The sequence below is a fragment of the Somniosus microcephalus genome, chromosome 7 (genome assembly GCF_052327205.1).
Source record: "Somniosus microcephalus isolate GS21.2 chromosome 7, FLI_Smic_1.0, whole genome shotgun sequence".
NCBI lineage: Eukaryota > Metazoa > Chordata > Chondrichthyes > Squaliformes > Somniosidae > Somniosus > Somniosus microcephalus.
This window is the reverse complement of record NC_140993.1, coordinates 20,025,884-20,042,523: the sequence shown is the minus strand read 5'-3', so window position 1 is coordinate 20,042,523 and position 16,640 is coordinate 20,025,884. Positions and strand designations below refer to the sequence as shown.

Below are 16,640 nucleotides of genomic sequence, written 5' to 3'. Positions count from 1 at the left end.
GGGGCCGAGTAGCCTACTCCTGCTCCTAATTCGTATGTTCGTATGTACACAGATGCCAAGCTGTCTCTCACAAGGCACTTTAGCAGAAAGACAATCTTCCTTACATCATTTTCTACTGTAAAAAATATATAAATACCAATATAAAAAAAAATCCCCCACCTATTTTGAACTGAGCAAGACGCTTTCTTTCTGTGCCCTGTTTCACTTTCACCTCATAACATATGTTGCTGAAAATTATTTTTACGGGTGTTGAACGAAACTTCGCCCAATATTCAAAGGTTTAGGTGTAGAACGTACGACCCACCTCCACATTACATCCTTATTTTCTACCGTTTGATAAAGTTGTGAGAATGGACAATTTAAATGTGAGGAAGCGCGTAACGCTTTCCTATTCATATTTTAACTTCAGATCCTCTTTGTATAATCATGCTGTGAGAAAAGGTCAGGTGTTTATCAGATATTAAAGATTTTGATGACGTGTGATCTGATAAAATGAAATGCAACTGAGCAAACTACTTTTAAACAGGGCTTTTGCTATCTCTGCGTGCACTGGAAAGAACATTTACTGTTTTCCGCGCTCTAAAACAAATGAGCTATCTTTATCATTTTTGAATAACAAGACCCAATATGCATATGGCAATTCAATTATAATATAGATTGCACACTACATCGTAGCAACCAGGCCTCAAAAGTATATTTGTTTTGTACAAATGAAGGACATACCAATGAATTATGCTCATTTTATCTAACTTGCATTCATATGTGAATAATAACATTAACTATAAGGAAGAACATCTTAAAAATTGATAAAATAAACTATTTTAAAAAGTACACTTTACCTGAATCGCTACAAATACCCATTATAGAAACCAGTACAGTTCGGCTTTCCTTATTTGGTAAAGTTGTCCTCTTGAGCATCCCTGATTTTAATCGCTCCACCATTGGCGGCTGTGCCTTCAGCTGCCAAGGCCCTGAGCTCTGGAATTCCCTGCCTAAACCTCTCCGCCTCTCTCTCCTCCTTAAAGACGCTCCTTAAAACATACCTCTACAACCAAGCTTTTGGTCGGGTCGGTGTCAAATTCTGTTTGATAACGCTCCTGTGAAACGCCTTGGGACATTTTATTATGTCAAAGACACTGGCCCAGAAATTCGGCTCTCCACGGGCGAGTACGCACGGGGAGTTTTGAGGTCATGAAAGAAACACTTGCATTTATATAGCGCCTTTCACGACCACCGGACGTCTCAAAGCGCTTTACAGCCAATGAAGTGCTTTTGGAATGTAGTCAATGTTGTTATGTGGGAAACGCGGCAGCCAATTTGCGCACAGCAAGCTCCCACAAACAGCAATGTGATAATGACCAGGTAATCTGTTTTTTTTTGTTATGTTGGTTGAGGGATAAATATTGGCCAGGACACCAGGGATAACTCCCCTGCTCTTCTTCGAAATAGTGCCATGGGATCTTTTATGTGGAGTGTCAGCCTAGCTTTATGTGCTCAAGTCTCTGAAGTGGGTCTTGAACCCACAACCTTCTGACTCAGAGGCAAGTGTGCGACCCACTGAGCCACAGCTGACACTGGTGCTAAGTAACTGCAAGTCTTTCTTTCTTTCTTTTACATAAATATATAAGTTGTTGCTGCTGTTATTTGTCCAAACTGCCTAACAGAAGTTTCCCGTTTCTCATGTTTTTAAGGATGACATGATGACAAACTAATATTATGTGTCACATATACTGTGTGAGAATATGGACTTTAACTATAGTCAGAAAAAAACATTTACCTTTGGAAATATGTTTTACAAATGAAGTTGTTCCCCTGGAGACTCCACTGACAAAGGCGCCTGGTCCACGGGTCAGTCCCTCATACGGGAGTCTGAAGAAGTCCGCTATCCCATTACCTATACTTCGCACCAAATTAGCTGGACTTCCAAGAATTTCCAGAGAGCCAACAACCCAGCCTACAGGGAACATAAACCAAAACATCAATGGCAAATGACTGAAACAATGAGAACGTTTGTTTAGAGTAAATAAAAATGACGTAAACTTTAGAAATGGTTGCTTTTTATGTATCTTTACGTGATTCCTCTTGGAGAAGCGTGTGAAGTGGTGGAAGGATTTGCAGGCGGATTAACAGGCCACGACGTCAACACTCTTTCCATGGCTTAACCACCATTACAACCAGCCGATTGTATAGTTGGTGCTCTGTGGTGGGAGAGTTTTATGGGTTCACACAACCCATACGATGACGAGGGGACCACACACGCCCAGCAGGCGCGAGTATCGCCGCTGGACGACAACCCAGAATTCAGAGCCGGTGCTCCACTCGCTGGGGACTGTCTGGGGCCAGGGTTCGAATCCTGTGCCTTCTAACTCGGAGGTGGGAATACTAACATCAAGTCAAAAGCTTGTTCCTTTAGAAATGGCCATCAACATGTATCTCATAGTGTGTCAGTATAGAACATAAGAATTAGGAGCAGGAATAGGCCACACGGCCCCTCAAGTCTGTCCGCCATTCAATAAGATCATGGCTGGTCTTCTACCACATCTCCACTTTCCCGCCCTATCCCCATATCCCTTGATTCCCGTAGTGCGAGGTGGTGTGTATTACCCCACTCCCTCTATATGGCGTTGCTGGTCTGAACTATGAGCCATTTAGGAAGTCTAGGACTAGGGGACATAGTCTAAAAATTAGATCCAGACCTTTCAGGAATGAAATTAGGAAACACTTCTACACACAAAGGGTGGTAGAAGTTTGGAACTCTCCTCCACAAACAGCAATTGTTGCTAGATCAATTGTTAATTTTAAATCTGAGATTGATAGATTTTTGTTAACCAAAGGTATTAATGGATATGAGGAAAGGCGGGTATATGGAGTTAGGTCACAGATCAGCCATGATCTCATTGAATGGCAGAACAGGCTCGAGGGGCTGAATGGCCTCCTCCTGTTCCTATGTTCCATTTGAGGAGATACCATGGATTGCCATATTTTCACAAGAGTCCTGATAGGAAATTAAATTTTGGGATGGAATTGTTGAACTGTGGATCCTGATAGCTCCATCCTCCGCCGAGCAGCACACTCCACCGGGATTCACGGCAAGTGGGTCTCCGAGGCGTATTCCGAGTGCCGCAGGTGCGCACCACCATTATTTAAATGAGGTGACCCCTGTTGACCCTGCAATGGGGTCACCATTGGAGGTTACTTGTGGACAGATCCTGGCCATTTGAGTTGGGTCTACTCCTATGTTCAAGAGGGCCGAGGCCAACTGTACAACCTCAAATGCTGCTCCCCCTGGATGAGAGAAACTAAGTCATCACAGTCCAGCATTTTGATCTCCTTCTGGGTTTTTCTTATATATAGCAAGATTACGCAGCAATCTGTACCCATGAGAAAAAGCTGAAGTTTAAGGAGAGCCTTTTAGTAGCCGGAAAATACACAGAGCCGAGGGAAAATACACAGAACTTCGGCAAGGGGGTAAAATGGGCGAGATCAGACCAGGCCTTTCAGGAGTGAAGTTAGGAAACGCTTCTACACGCAAAGGATGGTAGAAGTTTGGAACTCTCTTCCGCAAACGGCAGTTGATGCTCGGTCAATTGTTAATTTTAAATCTGAGAGGGATAGCTTTTTGTTAACCAATGGTATTAAGGGATATGGGCCAAAGGCGGGTATATGGAGTTAGGTCACAGACCTGCCATGATCTCATTGTATGATGGCACAGACTCGAGGGGCTAAATGGCCTCCTCCCGTTCCTATGAAGGTGTGTAACGGGCGGCTGATGCGATATCGCTCGTTTTCACGGCCCCAGCACAAGTAGACTTTGAGCAGGAGTGTCAAAGTTGCAACAGCTGTACTAACCTGCCCGAAATAAGGCTCCTGCAGCATAGTGCATGGCAAGCGCGTGGATAAGCTGCCTGGGAGTAGTGTAGATGGGCCCTCGCTCAAAGAGAGAGAAGGAAAGAGGAGCGTGATCTGACGCAATGTATAACTTTATTGAAGCGTGGACACTGACGAGCAAGCTCACGGCTTGGATGGTCAGCCGTTGCAGCTTGATCGGATTCACTAGCGCTTGCGTTGCATTGGCCACTTGCTCAGGCACAGGGAGGTCAGCGGCTGAACAGGACCATGTCCTCGCTCGCTTACGGTACAGCCCAGTGTCTGGGATGTATGTGTTAAACAGAGTCTTTATGTAATACACAAACGTGTCTTCCACGTAGAGTCTCGCCGGTCTCAGTTCAAAGTTGACCTCATTCACGGTGAATACAAAATTCTGCTCCCTTAAGCGGACACGGGCTTTGAGAAAGCATGTGTGTTTGTAGTCGTCGAGGTCCTTGGCCGAAAGTGTCGAATTGGAGCCATTTCTCCACTGCAGGCTTTCCGGTTTCAGCTCTTGGCAAAGCAGGGCAGGGAAGTGGAAGCTCGCCTTGTGGTAAAGCTGGTTGTCAATCTGCAGGTCCCCAGCGCACACCTCCAGCATGTAAAGTTCCGAGAAGCCATCGCTGGGCTCAGCTCGGAATTCCCGCGACGGGGGCCTGGAGTGGTTCACCACCGGCGCCAGGTTCAGCAGAACGTTGTCCAGCGTCAGCCTCAGCAGCTCGGATGATTTGCAGTGATTGGTAACATCATCATTGACAGTCAGGCTTGCTTGAGTAATCAGCACTCTCATTGCAATGGCCTGTTTCAGCATTCTGTGCAAAAAAAGAGAAAAAAACACACGGCGTTAAAATTTATCGGCGCTTCAGTAACGCAACAGGCAAGGAGCATTTTTAAGAGTCTCAAAAGACTAAGGATACGCAATTCATTTGTCACTGTGATTTGAAACATTTAAGGGAATTCTCCCGAGAATGAATGGGAAATGTTAAGTGCAGTTTTCTCAAACACTGTGCACAAAGCTCTTTGAACTATTGCTCATGAGCCTACTAATAAGGATCAGACCAGCTATTCATAAAGATTGTCATCTTTCTGGATTTTAACTATGTTCAGCCTAGCAGCCACAAACTATTTTTTTTGTTAAATCTTGAATGCCAAAAGCCCTCAAGCTGCTTTGTACATTTCTAGCAAAACCAGATGATTGTTGGGTGGCTGAATGGCTCAGATGTCCCAGCATCGCGAATTGTATTTGGGACGGGTTAATTTGCCCCTGGTCAAGCCACAAGGTGAGGGATCCTTGCATTAGCTGAGGAAATTACAGTATCGCTATCTTCGCTACCTCTAGACTTTGACTATTCCAATGCTCTCCAGGCCGGCCCCCCATCTTGCGCTCTCCGTAAGTATTTTCTAAATGGCGAGGGACTCGGAACTATGGAGGAGCAAAAGGGATTTGGGTGTCCATGCACACACATCACTAAAAGCTAGCTCACCGGTGCAAGGAGTAATCAAAAAGGCTAATGGGTTGTTGGTCTTTATCTTGACGGGGCTGGGATACTAAGACGAGGAAGTTATGCTTCAGTTCTACAGAGCCTTGGTCAGACCCCATCTGGAGTAGTGCGCTCAGATTTAGGAACTGCACCGCAGGAAGATATAGGCCTTGCAGGGAGTACAGCACAGATTGAGCAGAATTATAGCAGGCCTCGAAGGATTAAATTATGAGGACAGGTTGCATAAACTGGCCTTGAGTTTAGAAGGTTGAGGGGCAGTCTAAATGAGGTGCTTAAAATGATAAAAAGGATTCGATAGGGTCGATACCGAGAAACTATTTCTTCTGGTGGTAGAATCCAGAAGGGGGGTACTATCTTAAAATTAAAGTTCGGCCATTTAGAAGTAAAATTAGGAAGCATTTTTTCCACATAAAGGGTAGTGGAAATCTAGAATTCCCTCCATCAAAATGGTGTGGATGCTGAGGGACAATTGAAATTTTCGAGACTGAGATAGACAGATATTTATGGAGGTAAGGTATCAAGGGATAGGGATCTAATTGAATGGCGGAATGGGCTCAAGGGGCTGAATGGCCTACTCCTGTTCCTATAATAACACTAAAGATAATTGTCCATTTGGTCCATTGGAGCATTATTTTTACAAAAGTCCTGGGTTGACTTTTAACCACTGAAGTGCCAAGCAACAAGTAACAATGTAGATGGATTTTTACGACAAGCTGCTCGTTTCATGGTCACCATTACTGATACTTATTTAATTAACTGAATTTAAATTCCCCAGTTGCCGTGGTGGGATTTGAACTCGAGTCTCCGGATCATTAGTCCAGGCCTCTGGATTACTCGTCCAGTAACATAACCTGCTACCGTATTCCTAGGTATTATCACCCTTTGTGTGTAGGAGTTCTTCCTGATATTTCTTTTCAATAATTTCTATTTATTCCCTCTGGTCCTGACTTCCTTTGAAGTAATCCTCTGGGTTTTCACTATCTATACGATTCTGGGGAAGGTGGGACCTGTACAAGCTGGACGGGTTACGCCTCGGCAGAACCGGGACCAATATCTTCACGGGAAGGTTTGCTAGTGCTGTTGGGAAGGATTTAAACTAGTTTGTCAGGGGGCTGGGTACTTATGTGTGGGCCCAGAACGGAGAGAAACAAAGCTGGAAGTGAAAGTTAGAAAAGTAGTCAGCAAAACTAGTAGGGAGCAGAAACAAAGGCCAACAGTAAAGAGGGTCAAAGTGCAGAAAAATATTAAACGGGCAAAGTTGAAGGCACTTTGTCTAAATGCACATAGCATTCGCAACAAGGTGGATGAATTAATGGCACAAATAGAAGTAAATGGGTATGATGTAATTGCCATTACACAGGCATGGTTGCAGGGTAACCAAAGCTGCAAACTGAATGTTCCAGGGAACTCAACATTTAGGAAGGACAGACTAAAAGGAAAAGGAGGTGGCGTAGCGCTGTTAATAGGGGATGAGATCGGTACAGTAGAGATAAAAGATCTTGGCTTTGCAGATTGTGATGTAGAACTGGAATCAGTTTGGGTGGAGCTAAGAAACAGCAAAGGGTGGAAAACATTGGTGGGAGTTATGTATAGCCACCAAACAGTAATGGCAATGTAGGGCACAGTATCAATCAAGAAATTAGAAGTGCATGTAACAAGGACAATACGGAAATCATGGGGGACTTTAATCTATATATTGACTGGGAAAATCAAATTACCACTAATGGTGTGGAGCACGAATTCTTGGAATGCATGCGAGAGGGTTGCCTGGATCAGTATGTGGAGGAACCAACCAGGGAACAGGCTATTCTGGATCTGGTACTGTGTAACGAGAAAAGGCTAGTCAATAATCTTGTGGTAAAGGGGCCTTTAGGGACAAGCGACCATAATATGATTGAATTTTATATTAAGTTTGAGAGAGATGTAGTCCAATCTGAAACTAAGGTTTTCAATCTAAACAGAGGAAACTACAAGGTTATGAGGTACAAGTTGGCCATGATAGATTGGGAGACTACACTAAAAGGTATGAAGGTGGACATACAATGGCTAACATTCAAGGAAATAAAGCATAATTTGCAACAAACATATATTCCTCTAGGGCATAAAAACCCAAAAGGAAAAGTGATCCAACCATGGCTAACAAAACAAATTAAAGCTAGTATTAAGTCAAAGGAGGAAGCTTATAAAGTTGCCAGAAAAAGCAGTCAGCCTGAGGATTGGGATCGTTTTAGAAATCAGCAAAGGGGGACCAAGAAATTGATAAAGAAAGGGAAAATGGAATATGAGCACAAACTAGCGAAAAATATAAAAACGGATTGTAAAAGCTTCTATAGGTATGTGAAAAGGAAAAGACTGGCGAAGGTAAATGTAGGTCCTTTACAGTCAGAGACAGGAGAATTTATAATGGAGAATGAGGAAATGGCAGAGAAATTAAATAAGTACATTGTTTCTGTCTTCACGGAGGAAGACACAAAAAACCTCCCAGAAATACGAGAAAACCAAGGGTGTGGCGAGAATGAGGAACTTAAAGAAATTATTCGGTAAAAAAACAGTACTAGCAAAATTAATATGACTAAAAGTCGATAAATCCCAAGGACCGGATGACCTACAGGGTTAGGTTTTGAAAGAGGTGGCCATTAGGATAGTGGATGCATTGGTTGTCATCTTCCAAAATTCTATAGATTCTGGAATGGTTCCTGCAGATTGGAGGATAGCAAATGTAACCCCGCTATTTAAGAAAGGAGGGAGAGAGAAAACGGGGAACTACAGACCTGTTAGCCTCACATCAGTAGTTGGGAAAATGCTGGAATCTATTATAAAGGATGCAATAACTGGGTACTTAGAAACTATTAATAAGATTGGGCAGAGTCAACATGGATTTATGAAAGGGAAATCCTGTTTGACAAACATATTGGAGTTCTTTGAGGATGTAACTAGTGGAGTAAACAAAGGGGAACAAGTAGATGTGGTATATCTGGATTTTCAGAAGGCCTTCAATAAGGTCCCACAGGAGAAGAGGTTGGTGAACAAAATTAGGGCACATGGAATTGGGGGTAATATACTAGCATGGATTGAGAATTGGTTAACAGACAGAAAACAAAAAGTAGGGATAAACAGATCTTTTTCAGGATGGCAGGCTGTGACTAGTGGGGTACCGCAAGGATCGGTGCTTGGGCCCCAGCTATTCACAATCTATATCAATGATTTGGATGAGGGGACTAAATGTAACATTTCCAAATTTGCTGTTGATACAAAGCTAGGTGGCAGTGTCAGTTGTGAAGAGGATGTGAATGTGGTGTATGTACCTTTAAGAGGAACTATGTTTTTTTGAGGCCCCTGTGTACTGTAGTACCGGTAGTGACCACTCGGGTATATAAGCCTGTATAGCGTCTTGTATAGTTTAGTTCACCTCCAGACTTTGTTCAGTAAACACTTGTTAAATCGACTCCTGCTTTCCGGGTCTTCATTAACACACGGATACAACAGTGGCGACGAGTTAGAAACGAACTTACCTGCAATTCGGCAGCACCTCAAGGAGATCGATTCCTCAGACGAAGGTCGAAGAAAAAAAACAAAAAACTGTGGTTTCACCAGCTAAACGGGCCAGTGGCAGGTACTGCACTAATCCTTCCTGGGCGGCGGGCTGCGGCTCGATCGGGTAGCTCTGCAGCGGGGCCGGTCAGCTAGTCGTAAGGCAGAAGCAAACAGAGACAGAGGGTGGAGCACTCAGGACACGGCCGGCGCTGCAAAGCAGGTTGGCGTTCGGACCAAGCAAAGGGAGGGGAAAGTCCCAGAGAGTCCGACGGAGTAACTGTTTAAAAATATATATGTAATTTAAAAAAACGCGGAGAACAGCGTTGGCAGCAGCGGCAGCGGCGCAAAGCGCGGGAGGCGCCATCTTGACTCGACAGGGAAGAAGAGAAAGCGCGGGAGGCGCCATTTTTGATTTTCAGGATGCCTAAGACTGGCAATATTACTGCTTTCGATAGTGATATAGAGGATTGGACCACATATGTGGAAAGAGTGGAGGTATATTGCAAGGCGAATGAAGTAGCGGATGATAAAAAGGCATCGGTACTTCTAAATCTGATGGGCGCAAGGACATACGGGCTGTTACGAAACTTGATCACTCCAGCCAAACCGATGGACAAGAATTTTAAGGAGATTGTTGATACCCTACAGGAGCACTTAAACCCAACACCGCTGCTGATAGCGGAACAATTCAAATTCTTCAGGAGGAATCAGCACAAGAATGAAAGTAACGCTGATTACCTCACCAAATTACGAAAGCTGTCTAAGCACTGCCAATTCGGGGCAGGACTGGCAGATTCTCTACGAGACAAATTCGTCTGTGGTCTCCTAAGCGAAGGAACACAGAAAAGACTACTTTCTGAGAAAGATTTGACACTGGACAAGGCTTTCAGTGTGGCTGTATCATACGAAGCAGCAACAAGAGGAGCTGCAGAGATACAGCAAAAGCCACAGGACTTCGGCACCCATGAAATGACATGGGGTTTCGAGAGATGTTATCGCTGCGGCAGATCCACCCATGACCAGAGGGACTGCTGGTTCAAGGACAAAGCATGCAGGCAATGCGGAAAGATGGGACACATTGCACGTGTATGCCGATCTGGAAAAAAATCCGCTGACAGTAAAAAGGTCAATAAGGAAAAGTACAGGAAGGTACAAATGATGACGGACAGTAGCTCCGAAGACCAGAAGAGCGATAGCGACTCCGGAAACAAGAGACTAAGCTGTCTCAAATTACATAATGTAATTGCCAAAGAAGATTACCAGACCATTTGAGTTACCCTCACAATAGCAGGGTCCCCAGTTAAAATGGAGCTAGATACAGGATCAGCTCTGACCGTCATAAGTCGACGGGATTACGAGCGGCTATTTCCGCATATACCTTTGAAAGACACATCCATTATCTTGAAGACATACACGGGGCAGAAAGTATACCCCAGAGGGAAAATAAGGGTGCCTGTTGTATACAACGGCAAGGAAATACAGAAGTTGTATTTATACGTTCTGCAAGATGGTGGTCCACCATTGTTGGGACGTGAATGGATCAGAAAGATACGTTTGGACTGGCACTCCATTCAGGCACTGACGGTGACCAGTAAGAAAAAAAATGATGATGACATCATCCCTGGACGATTAAAAGAAATCTTGGCTAACGCCAAAGAAGTGTTTCAACAGGAACTAGGAACCCTGAAAGGCGCCACCGCCTCAATAAAAGTAGAAGATGCAGCAATTCCCAAGTTTTTTAAGGCAAGGCCGGTGCCATATGCAATTCGTCCAGCAGTCGAGGCAGAGCTGGAGAATTTGGAAAAAGCAGGCGTGTTATCCAAGGTAGATTGGAGCGAGTGGGCAACACCCATCGTCCCGGTCATGAAGAAAACGTTGAATAATGATAAATCTGAAGAACAGAGAAAAATTCGCATCTGTGGGGACTTCAAGGTGACTGTAAACCCGGTTCTTCATACGGTACAGTATCCTCTTCCGAGGATAGAAGATATTTTCGCCTCACTATCCGGAGGGAAACGTTTCACCAAAATTGACTTGGCACAGGCATATCTACAGATGGAGGTTGAGGAGACCGCTAAAAAGTATCTCACGATAAACACACACAAAGGCCCGTACCAGTACAATCGGCTAGTTTTCGGAGTAGCATCAGCTCCAGCTATCTGGCAAAGAGCTATGGAGCAAGTACTGCAAGGGTGTCCAGGGTCTCAATGCTACCTAGACGACATCCTTGTAACAGGAGAAAACGGCAACGAGCACCTTGCCAATTTGGAGCAGGTGCTCGCGAGGCTGAGAGAACGGGGCCTACGAGCAAATCGCCCCAAGTGCAAATTTTTCCAGAAACAAATATCATATTGTGGCCATATCATTAACGAAGAAGGGTTGCATAAATCACCTGAAAAAATTGAAGCGGTCGTAAAAGCCCCAGCGCCTGAAAATGTCTCACAGTTAAGGTCGTTCCTGGGATTAATAAATTACTATCATAAATTTTTACCGAACTTGTCAACGGTTCTGCACCCTCTTAACGCACTGCTACAAACGGGAGTAATTTGGAAATGGAGCGAAGACTGTAAACGTGCTTTCCATAAATGCAAAGGCTTGATCACGTCCAAGGAAGTGTTGGCTCATTACAACCCATCACTGCCAATCAGACTGGCGTGCGATGCATCCCCTTACGGCGTGGGAGCGGTATTATCGCATAAATTCCCTGATGGCTCCGAGCGGCCGATAGCTTTTGCGTCACGCTCATTAAGCTCAGCTGAGCGTAACCATGCCCAGATCGACAGGGAGGCACTCAGCCTGGTGTGGGGGGTGAAGAAATTCAACCATTACCTACACGGACAAAAATTTACCTTGTTGACTTACCATCAACCCCTCGTCTCCATATTCAACCCTAAAAAGGGCGTTCCCATTATGACAGCGCAAAGGCTACAGAGGTGGTCCCTTTTCCTAGGGGCACACCAATATGACATAGAATACAAAGGAACAAAACAGCATGGGAATGCTGACGGTTTATCGCGCCTACCGTTGCCAACGGTAGAAGAGGCACCTACAGTGGACCCAGTGGAGATGTTCCACTTGACCATAGTTGAATGTCTACCAGTGACAAATTCTACCATTGAAAAGGAAACGAGAAATGACCCGACTCTCTCACAAGTCTACGATTATACGGTGAAGGGATGGCCAGCACATGGCGAACCACTGTTACCAGCATTCTCGCAGAGAACAGCTGTCAGTGTGCCGAGGAACCTTGATGTGTGGATCCAGAGTGGTGATTCCACCCAAACTCCAGGATAAAGTGCTAAAGGAACTTCACGAGGGGCATCTGGGTGGAGTGAAAATGAAGAACTTAGCCAGAGCATTTGTGTGGTGGCCAGGTATCGATGGAGACATCGAAGAAATGACCAAGAGCTGTCTAGGATGCCAGAAGGTCCAAAACGCCCCACCACAAGCCCCTCTACATCCATGGGAGTGGCCCTCATCTCCCTGGCAAAGGGTACATATCGACTTTGCTAGTCCATTTATGGACTCAATGCTCTTAATCGCGGTTGATGCATACTCCAAGTGGCCGGAGGTAATAAAGATGTCCTCCACCACCGCGGAAAAAACCATCACAGTATTAAGGACCATATTCGCCAGGAATGGGCTGCCTGAACAGATCTGTTCTGATAATGGACCGCAATTTGTATCCGAAGAATTCAGGAAGTTCTTAAAAAACAATGGGGTTAAGCACTACACGTCCGCCCCATACCATCCCGCCACCAATGGATTAGCTGAAAGGTTTGTCCAGACCTTCAAGAAGGCCATAAAGGCCATGGGATGAAGACATAAATCTACAACATAAGGTAGATAACTTCTTGTTTGCGTACAGGAATGCAACACATGTGGTTACAAACCAAACCCCCGCCATGATGTTTTTCAATAGAACACTAAGATGCCGGCTGGATTTGATCAAGCCAAACATCAGAAGGGACGTGGAGAACCGGCAATTTCAAGGCATGAATGAAAGGCCAACTAGAACCTTCCAGATAGGTCAACAAGTTTTGGCCCGGGACTACCGTACCGAGAAATGGCAGCCTGGAACTATTTGCACACGACTAGGACCGCTGATGTATACCATGGACATTGGAGAAAGCATAATAAGGCGCCATGCTGACCAGATCATAAGAGTCATCCGAAAAGGGACAACCTACACCACGGGCAAGTGGTGGAAGTATCAGTAGGAGAGCATTTTGGCGACAGTGACCATAATTCGGTGAAATTTAAGGTGGTCATGGAAAAAGACAAAGACGGCCCGGAAATAAGGGTTCTAAATTGGGGGAAGGCCGATTTTAATATGATAAGGCAGGATCTGGCCAAAGTGGACTGGGAGCAGCTACTTATAGGAAAATCCACATCAAAACAGTGGGAGACTTTCAGAAGGGAAATAGAGAGAGTACAGCGCCAACATGTTCCTGTAAAGGTCAAGGGTGGGACCAACAAGCAAAGGGAACCTTGGATGACAAGGGAGATACAAAAATGCATTAGAAATAAAAGGGGGGCTTTTGGCAGTTACAAAAGACTAAAGACGGAAGAAGCCCTAGAGGAGTATAAAAAGTGCAGGGGCATACTTAAAAAAGAAATTAGGAGGGCGAGGAGGGGCCATGAAATAACACTGGCGAGCAAAATAAAGGAAAATCCTAAGATGTTTTATAAGTATATTAAGGGCAAGAGGATAACCAGGGAAAGGGTAGGGCCCATTAGGGACCAAAGTGGCAATCTGTGTGTAGAACCAGATGATGTAGGCGGGGTTTTAAATGAATTTTTTGCATCTGTGTTCACTATGGAGAAAGACGATGCAGACATAGAAATCGGGCAAGGGGATTGTGACATACTTGAACATATTAGCATCGAGAGGGAGGAGGTGCTAGCGGTTTTAGCAGGCCAAAAAGTCGATAAATCCCCAGGCCCGGACGAGATGTATCCCAGGTTGCTGTGGGAGGCAAAGGAGGAGATTGCAGGGGCTCTGACACAAATTTTCAGAACCTCTCTGGCCACAGGGGATGTACCAGAGGACTGGAGAACAGCTAATGTAGTACCATTATACAAGAAGGGTAGCAGGGATAAACCAGGGAATTACAGGCCAGTGAGCCTAACATCTGTGGTAGGGAAATTATTGGAAAAAATTCTGAGGGACAAAATTAGTCTCCACTTGGAGAGGCAAGGATTAATCGGGGATAGTCAGCATGGCTTTGTCAAGGGTAAATCATGTCTGACAAATCTGATTGAATTTTTCGAGGGGGTGACTAGGGAGGTGGATGAGGGAAATGCTGTGGATGTGGTTTACATGGACTTCAGTAAAGCTTTTGACAAAGTCCCGCATAGGAGACTGGTCAAGAAGGTAAGAGCCCATGGGATCCAGGGTGCCTTGGCGCGTTGGATCCTAAACTGGCTGAGTGGCAGGAGGCAGAGGGTGATGGTCGAAGGTTGCTTTTGTGACTGGAAGCCTGTGTCCAGTGGGGTACCTCAGGGATCGGTGCTGGGTCCCTTGTTGTTTGTGATCTACATAAATGATTTGGATGAGAATGTAAAAGGGATGATCAGTAAGTTTGCAGATGACACGAAAATTGGTGGGGTGGTAAATTGCAAGGGGGAAAGCCTCAGGCTACAGGACGATATAGACGGGTTGGTCAGATGGGCGGAAAAGTGGCAAATGGAATTTAACCCTGAAAAGTGCGAGGTGATGCATTTTGGACAGACAAATAAGGCAAGGGAATACACAATGAGTGGTAGGACCCTAGGAAGTACAGAGGGTCAGAGGGACCTCGGTGTACATGTACATAGATCTCTGAAGGCAGCGGAACAAGTAGATAAGGTGGTTAAAAAGGCATATGGGATACTTGCCTTCATTAGCCGAGGCATAGAATATAAGAGCAGGGAGGTTATGATGGAGCTGTACAAAACGCTGGTGAGGCCACAGCTGGAGTACTGTGTGCAGTTCTGGTCGCCTCACTATAGGAAGGATGTGATTGCTTTGGAGAGGGTGCAGAGAAGATTCACCAGGATGTTACCTGGGATGGAGCGCCTCAGATATGAAGAAAGACTAAACAGGCTGGGGTTGTTTTCCTTGGAGCAAAGAAGGCTGAGGGGGGACCTGATTGAGGTGTACAAAATGATGAGGGGCATAGATAGGGTAGACAAAGAGGAACTTTTCCCCTTAGTAGGGGGGTCAATAACAAGGGGGCATAGATTCAGGGTAAGGGGCAGGAGATTTAGAGGGGATTTGAGGAGGAACTTTTTCACCCAGAGGGTGGTTGGAATGTGGAACTCAATGCCTAAAAGGGTGGTAGAGGCAGGAACCCTCACAACATTCAAGAAGCATTTGGATGAGCACTTGAAATGCCATTGCATACAAGGCTATGGACCAAATGCTGGAAAATGGGATTAGACTGGACAGGGATGGATGGGCGGCGCAGACACGATGGGCCGAAGGGCCTCTTTCTGTGCTGTAAAACTCTATACGCCTAATGATGAAGCAGAGATACCCATAGTATCTACCTCCGATCCGGTGATACTGGAACCAGATGAACCCGACACTGGCATTCAAGCCGAATCGACCTTGCCAAAAGAACCTACTACACCACCGAAACCTACTACACCACCGAGGCGTTATCCGGACCGAGTCAGGAAGCCTCCAGAGAGACTGAATTCGTAATTGATTAACTTCAGCAAATGTGTAGATTATTGTTCTGGTAAAAATGTTAATTAATGATTACTTAAAATATTATGTACTATTTATCTAAAAGGGGAGGAATTGTGGTGTATGTACCTTTAAGAGGAACTATGTTTTTTTGAGGCCCCTGTGTACTGTAGTACCGGTAGTGACCACTCGGGTATATAAGCCTGTATAGCGTCTTGTATAGTTTAGTTCACCTCCAGGCTTTGTTCAGTGAACACTTGTTAAATCGACTCCTGCTTTCTGGGTCTTCATTAACACATGGATACAACAGTGAAGAGGCTTCAAGGGGATCTCGACAGGCTCAGTGAGTGGGCGAGAACATGGCAGGTGGAATATAATGTGGATAAATGTGAAGTTATCCACTCTGGTAGAAAAAACAGAAAGGCAGAGTATTTCCTAAAATGGTGAAAGATTGGGGAATGCAGATGCTCAAAGGGACCTGGGTGTCCTTGTACATGAGTCACTGAAAGTGAATGTGCAGGTGCAGCAAGCCATTAGGAAGGTAAATGGTATGCTGGCCTTCATTACAAGAGGATTTGAGTACAGGAGTAAAGAAGTCTTACTCCAATTATATAGGATCTTAGTGAGACCACACCTGGAGTACTGTGTACAATTTTGGTCTCCTTACCTAAGGAAGGATATACTTGCCATAGAAGGAGTGCAACGAAGGTTCACGAGATTGATTCCTGGGATGGCGGGACTGTCATGAGAGAAGAGATTGAGTAAACTAAGCCTGTATTCTCTTGAATTCAGAAGAACGAGAGGGGATCTCATTGAAGCATACAAAATTATTATAGGGCTTGATAGGGTGGATGCTGAGAGAATGTTTCCCTTGGCTGGGGAGTCTAGAACCAGGGGCCACAGCCTCAGGATAAAAGGGTAGGCCATTCAGGACTGAGATGAGAAGAAATTTCTTCACACAGAGGGTGGTGAATCTTTGGAATTCTCTACCCCAGAGGGCTGTGGAGGATCAGTCATTGGGTATATTCAAAACAGAAGTCGATAGATTTCTGACTAGTAAA

The 16,640-nt window shown here is 45.0% G+C and overlaps 1 protein-coding gene across 4 annotated transcripts in view; it reads right to left on the bottom strand.

Moving 5' to 3' along the window:
* The window catches only part of vps13b (vacuolar protein sorting 13 homolog B), a 1,087,794-nt gene that overhangs the window by 16,834 nt on the left and 1,054,320 nt on the right, over nucleotides 1-16,640 (bottom strand). For all 4 annotated transcript variants that reach the window (XM_085992288.1, XM_085992290.1, XM_085992289.1 and 1 more), the window contains exons 56-57: nucleotides 3,850-4,679; nucleotides 1,778-1,954 (exon numbers count right to left, since the gene is read on the bottom strand). In XM_085992288.1, the coding sequence (XP_085848414.1) occupies nucleotides 1,778-1,954; nucleotides 3,850-4,679 (1,007 nt within the window). The remainder of the gene's footprint in view (nucleotides 1-1,777; nucleotides 1,955-3,849; nucleotides 4,680-16,640) is intronic.